Raw genomic sequence first — 12,096 nt, 5'->3', positions numbered from 1 at the left:
AAGATTTAAGGGTTGCAATTTATGACTGAAGAAAACATTGTCTCAAACTTCCCGTTGCTGGGAACTATGGTCTGAACAGGATAAAGAACCTGAAAAGGAGCCCAAACAGTAGTCCATGCAGCTGTTAATGCGCTACCTGAAAAGAAACACTTGTAGACGTTCAAAATCCAAATTAAAGTTACTAATTAAAATGTTTTGCTGGCCTTATTACAAGAAAACTTAAATTAGCAAATTGTGGTGCATTTTTCGGTTTGTGTGAGATTTGTTATGGTCCCTGATAAATAAATGTAATAAAGTAAAAAAAGATCAGAGTGGGTTCAAAACATTTACCGTGTTTTTTTAAAACAAAAAAGATTAATTAATCTTTAATTTAATTTACAGTTACGCAGAGCTAGATTTTTTAAAGTCAATAAAAACATGAGAGTACAAATGACACATTGGCCAATACTCATTTTTTAACACTAACACAATTTTTGATGACTTAAATTAGAAATTATGAGTTAGATATGTGCTGAATGGCATGTTTTACAGTTGACAAAAAGACATGTGTCAGTGCTGTCTGGCATCTTACCCAGTTCTGCACTGAAATTGTTACCCATCAGCCCATTTATACTCTGATTTTTGAGAATATCAGACAGACAGACAGATGCCATTAACACATTGAGCCCTTAAAGAACAGAACAGATGCTCACCTGTCATTTGCCTCCGTAGACTCTGCAGCTGTGCAGTGAGCAGCAGCTCTTCACAGCGCAGCACTTCTGCCTGAATATCATACAGCTGCAGCTGCAGCTCGTAGTACAGCGCCTCCAGCTGGTCCAGACGCAGCATGGCTTCCTCCCCACCTTGCAGACCCTGCATCTAGGAGGCCACAGCACAACAACACACAATGCCATCATTACTCTACCGCAGACCAGAGGACATATGCCATAGGCTGGGTAATTTGGCACTACTTCCTGCCTGTGCATTTGTATTTAAACACAACTGAATACTGATCCTGAGACAGTGTTCCTCTTCTCCCTCTAAGGGCTGAGCTACACCACCCCAGCGTACAACATGTACTTTTTGTGTGCTGTTTTTGTATGTAGACATGCAAAGCAAGTATTTGACCCCGACAATAATTCCCAATGAGTCATCTCGACTGTTACACCAGGATGTTTTTCACAGCATTGCAGGATGTCTGAGCCATGAGGTTATTTTACGAACATCAGTCCATTATCTTGCTTTTTTCCTTCTCTCTCTCTCCCTCAACTCGCGCATACACACATATACATATATACATACATACATACATACATACATACATACATACATACATACACACACACACACTAATTATTAATATATATACACATATATATATATATACACCATACATACATACCATACTACATACATATATATAGATATACACACACACACACACATATATATTACAATTATATAAATATTATACTATATAAACACACTTATATATACAATATATATGATATACACCCAAACAAACATATATTATATTACACATATATATATATACATATTATGATATACACACAACACACCTATATATTACATATAATATATATAATATATTATATATATACACAATATATATATCACCACACATACATAATAACACACACTATATAATCATAATATACAATATAATATATATACATATATACACACAAACATAATATTATACACACACATACATATTAATACACATTACATATAATACATATTATAATTATATAAAATCAATCTGTAACAGAGTATTATTAAATTGGGGTATGATACTTCTACTTAAGTCAGGAACAGAGTACAACTCCTTGCGTATGACAAGCTTTTTAAGAACCTACGCCCTGATCAGCAGTCAGGGTGATACATTTTCTTCTGAGTAACTTCAGTGTGTGTGTGTCATGGTGTGCTTTACCTCCTCCTTCAAGCCATGTTTCCTCTGCTCCAGGCAGATTTCCTTGGCCCTCATCAGCTGCAAAGTTTCCTTGGAAACCGCGTACTGCAGCCTCTCCATGCGTTCAACCGCCGCTGCCCATGCCGACTTGCCAAACTTCCTCTGGTCAGCACGCATCCGCTCATTCAGCGCTACAACACATTAAATAAGTGTCAGAAATAAAACGGGGCTGCAACAATTGGTTGATTCATAATTTAGTTGATGGACATAAGTTAAATGGCAACTATTTTGATAATCAATGAATCCTTCGGAGTCATTTTTTCAGAAAAAAAAGTCACTGGTGTCAGCCTCTCCAATGCTCGGTATTTTCTGCTTTTCTCTGTTCGTCCTCTATTTAAAACTAAATAGATTGGATGATTGGGTCAGACAAAACGAGACATCTTCATATATTTCAACATTTTGTAATGTTTCAATGACTGAGCGATTGATGAAGAAAATAATTTAGAGGTTAAACAAAGACTGTAATCATCAGTTGCAGCCCTAAAATTGGAAACTAAAAGCAATGCTTTAGAATGGAAAAGTGCCTCAACTCAGGGTAAGTGAAGCCTGCTAATGCCTGAACAGAAATCAGTTGACATGTTTTCCAGCAGCTCATAGCTAAGATGGTTGGAGGATTTAAATACTTTTGGAGGAAGTGGGTGTATGTGGGTGTGTGTGTGTGTGTGTGGTGTGTGTGTGGGGTGTTGGTGTGTGTGGGTAGGGGGGGGGGGGGGGGACTTTGGTGTGAAGAGGTCGGATCTGAGACACATTGATACGTGGAAGGTAAAACTTCACTTCGTCGTCGATTAAACATACAACACAAACGTTCAAAAGGTCACAGCGAAGACACAAAGCCCCCCCCCACACTGCTTTCTAGAGGCGGGAAAGGCCTCCTTCCCGTGTTTACCTTTCTGTGCCCGAGTCGTGGTTTCAAAGAACTTGACAGTCAGGTCTTGTATGGACAGAACGGCGGCGTGAGCCTTCTTCTGCCACTCCTCATCCTCTTTCCTCAGGCTCTCCACTCGACGAGGACCCAGGCGCTCAGTCTCTAACGAGATCTGATTGGGGGGGGGGTGTCAGACAGGTTGTTGAAGCAAGTTAAACATTAGGGGTGTGCAAAAAAACAAAAAAATTATTAAAAAAAAAATAATCAATTCACATACATTCAAGCTCTACAGATTCAAAATTCAATTCATTTTTTTCTGTTTTGTAATGCCGTGTATACTATCACACAGGAAAAGTAACAACATTTACATACTGTAAATCTTTTTGATTTAATTTTGCCATTTTCTGAATCGTGCACCCCTATTAAGCATACTAATGCTTCAGCACAGATAAAGTTCTATTATTATATTTTAGTTTGGTAGATATTTACAGCCTAGGTTTTGGTGGATACAAACAGGAAGTATAATGTTGGATTCATGTGTTAGCTTTGAACTCATTAAGCCTGTATATTTGTTTTACATCTGGCAAACTGCTAATTAGCTATTAGCAGTTTCTGTTTGTGCATTCATGGTAACACTGCAGACAACGATCACTGGATTAGGTTGATACTGTAGAGAGAGGGAATGACAAGTTGCAAAGGGCCGCAGGTTGGAACTGAACCTGCGGCCAATGCTGCAAGACCTGGGCCTTTGTCCATGGGGTGTACGCTCAACCAGGCGAGCTATCTAGGCACCACAGCGTCCTCTTTTCTATGATTTCTAATCACAAGGAGTGTGTTTTTTAACGTATGACTACTAAGCAGACTTATGGACGTTAATTTGCGAAACAATATCCTCGGACAGTAAAATAGTAAAAAAAAAAAAAGTCATGTCTGTGTGTTCAAATCTGACTGAGTTATGACTCCGTGAAGTAGTACTATTATGACACAAATTGTAGGGATTGGGTTTTAAATTGCCTCCATGAGCGGTCTATCACGGCAGGCCAAACTGCAATAACTATCTTCCTGTTTTAAGAACACACTCATGCATTAGTCCCTTTCATCTCTTCTCCCCCCCCCCCCCCCCCCCACACACACACTTTCAACTCTCCCCTAAAAACCCCTGGTACACTACAGTCCTTGTAATACCAGCACTTCACAGCAGATGGGGGTAATGGCGGTGCCTGGCATTCCTGTACATGTTGATGTTACAGTAAGTTTTAGTGTCCTACTGGGCTAGGGGAACAATAAATAAAGAAAAAACTGATAACTAAACAGGACAACTCCGAATGCATTCTAGAGGGAGTTCATACTACATGGCACAACATCACATGTCACTTTTCAGCAGCTCATCTCAGGCCATGTGAGAAAGAGTGAGAAACAGGAAAAAGCAAAGCAGTGCCACGTAGAGTCCTGTCCTGGCTGTTGACTAAGAATTGAACCCCCCTCCTTCAAGAGGAGACCACATGGAACAAAATGTACACAGACTAATTAACTCTCTGTGAGGGCCTCATCTACATAAAGTCGTATATTATTAGCTCAATGTAAAACAGATGTGTGTAGGTGCTCAAAAATAAACACTAACAAACCTTAAATGCCTTGATTTATGTCAGCCAGCATACTCTGTGTTTTGAGGTGTGTGTGTGTGCGTGTGTGTGTGTGTGTGTGTGTGTGTGCACATGAAGCACAAGAACAGGGAGGGGTTTTGGGGTGAAAGTGGGAGCAAACGGGGGAGGATAGATTACATCAGAGACCAGAAAGAAAAAAGTGACGGACATAAAAAAAAAAAAAAATCACTTTAGGAATTAGGGGAGAAAAAAAGATTTTCAGGAATGGGGGGGAAATCAAAAAGAGAATGATTATATTAACCCAATACTTAAGCAGTGATCTCATTGTTCAGGTATCCTGTAACAGAGAGTATACAGTACCAAAGCACCAACATGTGAAGACATCTGAAGAAGAGCAGGCTCCAACATTTAACAACCACAGAGCACCAAATGACGTTTGCCGTCAGGAGAGCTGGTGACATGTCACACTGCTGTTGACACATCTGTTGTTTAACTTCTGTGCATGCTGTTGTTGTCAAACTAAAGCAAAAAAAACATCTGGTATTTATTAGTCTTGTGTATTTATTAGGCTTGTTTTGTGCAAAGCAGAAAGCATGTCCGGTTAACATCAAGGCTGCTGCACAAGGTGATACATGCCAAGAGAGGAGAGAGAATGATCGTCCTTTATGTGCAAAATCTATTTAATAAGCTAGGAAACCGTGTGAAAAAGCAAATTTAAAAATATTACAGGGATCAATTGTCTTAAAGCTCTGCTCACAAGGAGTATGTAAGTAGTTTAAAGGAGACTGATTCAGCATTGCACTCTGTCTATCCCACTGTCAGTTTCACTGATTGACAAAAAAGATGCAGCCAAGACAGACAATTATTATTATTTGGTGCGTTCATTGTCCTTCAAAAACCTGGCACCTACAAAACAAATCTCAGCGTCAAAAGGAGGCCACTACCATGCAGAAAAAGAAGAAAACAAGATCTGTTGCGTAAAAGAGTGAACAGGTTCAACAGAATTGTGTAAAGCTGATCTGCAAAACAGGCAAAGTGACATATTTGTCATTTGTATGAAGAAAAGAAAAAGTCCTATTTGTGTTGAGTAAAAATAAAAGCACTGGACGGAATAATAAAATGATATGATGGAATATGACCTATAAAGCACTTTCCATCTCACCTGTCACCCAGTTATTTACTCATCACAACTCATAATTATACAGTGGGAGAGAAAGTCTGAGGAAAGATGAGGTCACTGAGAACACTATTATATACCTAAATGATGATTTGGAGTCAAATATGCTCACAATTCATTAATAATGTACACGTCTAGCACCTTTTAAGCTACCAACCCGTTGTTTTTTTTTAATACTTCCCTTCTTGTGGACAACTAGAAGCAGGCAGGAAGCGACAGGGGAAGAATAGAAATAATTTGCTTGATTTCCTTTAACACCTCTGGTCAACAGCTAACGGTGACAAAACACAGACGTGTCAAACTCTCTGAAAATAGACGTGACGGCAGCTCCCGTGGTAAAGTGCTGGGCTTACAGCGTGGATACCGTCATGGTGCTACTATCTTGTTTGGTTTAAATAGTTAGTGTTTATCAGGCAGCTGTGGGGGATGGGGGGAGCTCTCTCTCTCTCTGCATCCCCTCCCCTCTATATCTCTCTCTCTCTCTCTCTCTCTCTACTCTCCTCTCTCTCTCTCTCTCTCTCTCTCTCTCTCTCTCTCTCTCTCTCTCTTCTCTCTCCTCTCTCTCTCTCTCTCTCTCTCTTCTCTCGCTCTCTCTCTCTCTCTCTCTCTCTCTCCTCTTCTCTATCTCTCTCTCTCTCTCTCTCTCTCTCTCTCTCTCTCTCTCTCTCTATACTTATATGTGTGTCATGATGTATGTAATCAGTTCAATCCAAATCAACATTCAGGTACACCATTTACTTAAATTCAGATCCTTAATAATGTGTGCAAAATCTGCTTGAAAGCAGGTGTTTAAGGGACCGCCATGACAACCGTTGCCATCTAATAATGCAGTCGAAAAGTAACTGGAGCTCACAGTGGTACAATAGTATCTCAGACTTGTTACAGTGAAACCCCATTTTTAATTCATGGCTGCCCTCTGACCTCCCGGGCAACAGGACACCGCTCCAACATGCTACAGGGCCGTCCAACAAAGCACCGCTCACCAAAACACTCAACACCTTTTGTTGCTGAATCATTCATTCAGCGCTCCATCCTTCCCTGATCCGGTGAAGCTCAGATGTCTACGGCTGAGGAGAGTAGAACGAGTTGAAGAGATAACATTTTACTAGAGAGCCGCGACGATTTATTGATTAGGCGATCGATTTTTCAAGCAAAAAAAGTTAAACATTGTCAAGATGAACCCTCGTGTTGTCCTTCATGTCATGACGACTTATTTTGTTTATTTAATGCTTTCAAGTTCAGGATGGGTCTCGGGACCCCGAAGGACGAGGTCCCCGCCAGGTCACGTGAAATGACATCACATAGCACGCGAGTCAAATAAACTCAACAGGTCCCGGTGACCCAAGGACAACAGGGATAAGCTTCTCATTTGTGAGGATTGGTGGCGTTTCTCGGTTTAGTAATAATAATAATAATAATAATAATAATAAATTTATTAAGCAAAAAACAAAAGTAAAAAACAAAGGGCTTACCAAGGTTGAACCAGGAATAAAACATGTCATGACTGCACTGAGGCAAATAAAATCAGACAATTACAATAATACAAAAATAAAATGGAAGAGAAAACCCAACAACAACAACATGTGTGATTGTAACTAAATGGGATATATGAGATAGTGAACTAAATTTCTGTGGATTTTGGACGGTTGGCTGGACAAATCAAGCATTGTGATGGACATTTCTCAATAGTTTGACATTTTATTGACCGAACGACGATCGACCAAATCGAGACAACAACAGATCATTTGATAATGAAAATAATTTTTAGTTTTAGTCCTAATTCGCTGTACAACTCTGTTATATCACAGCTGAAAACATAATAACTTCTCTTAACCTACGATATAACATTCTCTCTACTCTTTGACACCTCTCGTCGATTGAATCTCAACTCCGGTCTGGCTTTTTAGCTTAAAGCATTGTTGGCTTTTAAACAACCTCACACGTATCCATGTGTATTCACACTTTCAGATGAAGTCAGGACAGCCTGTAATTCTATCAAGCCACCGATACTCTGCTGCTCTGGTCTTTTTCACATCACCTCTGCCACATTTAAGTAGAATGCAAACTGCATGCAAATTACAGTCGCATGCGTCCTCATTCCCAACACCCTCTGCTCCCCTTTCACCACAAAGCAGAAGATCTCCACCATCCCTTGACTCATCAGTTTGGGAGAAACCAACCGCCTCTGCCGACATCAAGGATTCATTTGCATACAGCTTTGTTTTCAGCAGTTGGATCGCCCCGAGGGGAGCAGGTGGTTGAGCTAGAAACTTTGGCCTAGTGCACAGCTCATATTCTCAGACAGCTTCATAAAACAAAGTCAGAAACATGCAGAATACGTTAGAGGGGGGTGGACACCTCAGAGTCTTTAGGTAAACGCGACTTGAAACATTGTGTCCAGCAATTTAGTAATGCAGCTCTATAAAGTCACTCAAGACACATAGGTCCAGATATCCTGAATTTTAGCCTCTAACATGGGCCGAGCTCCAAATAGGTGTTCTTCTACAATGTCAGCAAGATTAATCTTACAAGATAGAGCTGGCAATAGAGCTGAGAGGATTAGTGGATTGTCTAATCCAAGTCGATCAAATCGGCAACTACTTTGATATTCAATTAATAAATTTTTTGGGATTTATCTTTTGAAAGCCGATTTCATTTAATTTAGTATTTTATAACAGGAAATTTTAAAAAAAAGTAAGATTTTAGTCACACAAAACCAGAATTTGAACATGTAAACTTTACTTTTTTTAAATTACACTTTATAATACAAAAGATTCACTGATTATTTGAAAAGATAATCTGCTGATTTACTGATGTTCAAAACATATATTAGATTTTTTTTTTTCATGAAAAAAAGGATAAAAAAGGATAAAGAATTTTGGAAAATACAGCTGGACATTGTGGTTCTTAGCAAATGTCTCTCAAAATGGAAGAAATAGTACATTTGTTGGGTACTATTTTTAGCAGCGGATTAATCCTCATTTGGTGCTCTGGTGAGTATTTGTGTTAGCAGTGAGCATGTGAGATTGAGTCAAAAGAAAACTACAGTGTGTGTGTTCATGATAATGAAGAAACGTGTCAGCCAGTGCAACGGTGCAGCTCACTGATGTGTATTTTAAAGTTTTTGGACAACTTGTTGAATACATTCGTTGTTGTCTTTTGTCTTTTCATTGCATTTACTGACGATAACGAAAATATCAACAGAGTGACCTTTTAAAGAAAAAGTTGCTCAACAAATGTTGGTAATTCAGTGAAATTTCTTAATTTAGATCAGCATCCGCCCAAGAACCCAAATACTATAACTCACACTCATAAAACCCACCCACACAGTCACTCGCTCCGGTTAGTGACAAGATGTTGGATGAGCATGCTGTGTAAGGAATTTAGTTAAGAGACGGGAAAGTAGTCGCAACACAACAAAGACAAAGTGTCTGAAGAAGGATACAGAATGTGTCCAATTAAACAGCACTCAATACTGTATCACATAATATCAAAGCCCGCACATGTTGCACAGTCCAGTCAAACTTGATTCCCTGACCACTCTGGCTAACAAGAAACAGACGTTCTGTTCATGTTGTTCCTCACTGTTGGACAAGCTTGTTATTTTTGCCTTCCTATCACTGACTTTCTCCTCCGTTGTGTTATTTCTGACTCGCTGGATTGGACTCCACCTTAAACTCATGAAGTTATGTGGAACAGACAAAGTGGTTATGGGTTAAGTACAAAGCCTGTGTCTAAAATCAGTCCTTATTAACTATATAGTGCACTACATTTACTGTCTGTCATTTAATTTGAGTGTCCAACTTCTGCTCTATATAGTGCTCTAAAATATTCCCACAATGGAATAGAAAAACACAGTGTCTTTGGAGAGTACAATACTTTCTGTTAACAGTCCCACACTGCAAGGTGCAGTCGTGCAATGCTAAATCTATCAGTGATAATGCTAAATAACGATGGTCCACAAGTGTCCAACATCTCTATTTAATGCCCACTATAGAGCTCAAACTGATGTGCACATAAGGGAGAGACATGAGGTGAAAGGGCCTGTTCCTCCCTTTTTTGTGTGTTACTAAAAACAACAGGAAGTGGTTTAATTCTAACTTAGTCAAGTCTGAACACACAGACAGGTTACACACATACTTTTAGATTCAGTGGGACTTACACTTTCCGAGGATATCATTATCTATGATGTGCATCGCAAATACCAGTCCATAAATCAACTTAGAAATCATAGAAATAAGATTTATTTTTATAGTTGCAGAAGCTGCCTAAGAATCCTCACATTTTTAGCTTTTCTTCAGGATCATCTACCTGTATTTTGCAAACAGAAGCTCCTATTAGCTAATTCAGCATATTTTTTGAAAGGCCAATTTGCCAAAATGTAAACAAATATGGGCTAAAAAACAAATCCGTGGGAACATTATACTTCCTGTTTACAGCGCTAGTTGTCTACCTTAATGGATGCGACCCTTCCTGTCTGGCTGTTGAACAAGTCAATGTACTTGAAGTACTCTGACCTATTGACCCAACCAGCCATGTGTAAAGACTGAACCCAGCTCAAAGAAACAGCAGAGATTACCCTGTGGATTTCCTTCTCTTTTCAAGCCTCTAATGAAAGAAAAACAACAAAGATGGAGTGGAGAAAGAGTGTGGAAAACAGAAGAGAGTGCTGAGGCTGCAGAAATGCAGAGTGGTTTAGTAGCGTCTGTAATAATACTTATGCTGGTTGTTAAGCCGCTCTGGATGGAGGGGGAAAAAAGCCTCTCTGGCTGATCCTCTGCCCTCCACAGCCCCCAGATGCAAAGCTACAGGGTAGCACAGACTGGCTACTACATCATCATCATCGCCGCATGATTCCTCAGCAACTAATGTCATTAGATTGGGTTTAGGAGGGTAGGAGGCTCAAAGGAGGACATTACCAAGCAGTGGTTCAGGGCTCGTAGCCCAGCACTAACCGTGGCTTTTAAAACCACAAGAATAGCATCATAACTGGCGGAGTACGCTGTAGCAGAGAGGCAGTCACAGTGTGTTCCAAGACAGACCAGTTTGTCAGCTACAGTGAGGTCTAAACCTACTTAAACCAAGCCCTAAAACAGATGGTATTTGTATCTGTGCTTGTGTGTATTACCTTAATCTGCTGTCTGCGCAACATTGCCAGTTCCCTCATGTCCCTGAAAGGCTGAAGCAGGTAGTGGTAGAGCTGAGTTGTTGCTTCCAGCAACTCTCCATACGCCTCGTCCTCCTCGGGGTACACCTGCAGCAGCTCCACCATGCTGTCCATGGATCTGTGTCTATCCAACACCTGGGACAAAAAAAAAACACATCCAACTGAGAATAAATTAAATGACACACTTTTGATATATTAACAGAAAATATTGTAAGGGGTACAACAAAAGAGCCTTTTAAAAGGGTTAGTTGTAAATAATGCCAAGGGTGGATGCTTTTCTGATTTTAATGGAAAACTGGATTGCAGTGTGTGGCGAGTCCAATTCAGGATTAAAATGAGTCCTAAACAAAAGCTTTTTCAAAGCTCAAGAACATAATCCAACCCTAATCTATACATGTGAGATTTTTAGGAGTGTGAGAAAATCTCTGCATGCATGTGTGTTGTTAGGAAGACATCCTAAAATATATTGCTTGAGTGAAGTACAACTGCTGATTTGTACCATATGTCCTGCTATCCACAGAGTGCTCATTGTTCCCGAGATAAACGCTATCAAAACAGCTATTGTACACACAAATACAATTCATCTCCCAGCTCTTAGAAATCAGTGGCTCCAATTCATACAGCACAAAACTTCTCCTTCACTTCTGCCTCAGATAATATTGAAATATGCCGCCACCCAATCGTCGTCCAAAGAGGTGGGTAAAGTGCTCCTCTCTCTGCAAGGAGCTATAGATATGAATGGAGACTCTTATATTAACTCCAGGCTTCCTTTCCACAGCCCTCCACGTTGGGGATAGACACTGCACGATTCAGCTCAAACACTGCTCCTACTGTTTACCTTGGGCTGTGTCTCCCTGGTAACCACTGGCCAACCGTACACCGACTGCCTGCCTCTACAGTCGCTGCTGACCAGGAAAACCCCCGGGTTAAACGAGCCGACTCCTGCCTGGCCACGAGCTACGCAACTTCGCAAGCAACAAAAGGATTGTGTTATGTGCCATTTATCTTATGAACTTTTACAAAACTGACCGCATAAAGAAATCTCTGAAAATGGATTTTCTCTCACTACGTCCTTTGATGACCAAGCCGTTTCTTTATAATGCAGCATTCAGGCTGTAATTGTATTTACATAGTCAAATTTATTTGTTAATATTGAAAGGCAAGAAGTCAGAGGGACAATGAGTGTTCGGTGTGTGGGCTGATTAGCCAGCACTTGAAAAGGCAGAAAGATAACCCGTCAAAACAATTAGTTGACCAATTGATTAGCTGACTGACAGAAATTAATTTGCAGCTACTTTGTATTTGACCCCC

At 40.0% G+C, this 12,096-nt stretch overlaps 1 protein-coding gene across 2 annotated transcripts in view; it reads right to left on the bottom strand.

Annotated features, from left to right (window-relative positions):
* Positions 1-12,096, bottom strand: part of jmy (junction mediating and regulatory protein, p53 cofactor) — a 27,825-nt gene that overhangs the window by 10,257 nt on the left and 5,472 nt on the right. For both annotated transcript variants that reach the window (XM_032540401.1, XM_032540400.1), the window contains exons 2-5: positions 10,747-10,920; positions 2,859-3,009; positions 1,934-2,103; positions 693-858 (exon numbers count right to left, since the gene is read on the bottom strand). In XM_032540401.1, the coding sequence (XP_032396292.1) occupies positions 693-858; positions 1,934-2,103; positions 2,859-3,009; positions 10,747-10,920 (661 nt within the window). The remainder of the gene's footprint in view (positions 1-692; positions 859-1,933; positions 2,104-2,858; positions 3,010-10,746; positions 10,921-12,096) is intronic.

The sequence above is a fragment of the Etheostoma spectabile genome, chromosome 16 (genome assembly GCF_008692095.1).
Source record: "Etheostoma spectabile isolate EspeVRDwgs_2016 chromosome 16, UIUC_Espe_1.0, whole genome shotgun sequence".
NCBI lineage: Eukaryota > Metazoa > Chordata > Actinopteri > Perciformes > Percidae > Etheostoma > Etheostoma spectabile.
Note: the sequence above shows the minus strand (reverse complement) of the source record. Positions and strands in the feature narration are given on the sequence as shown.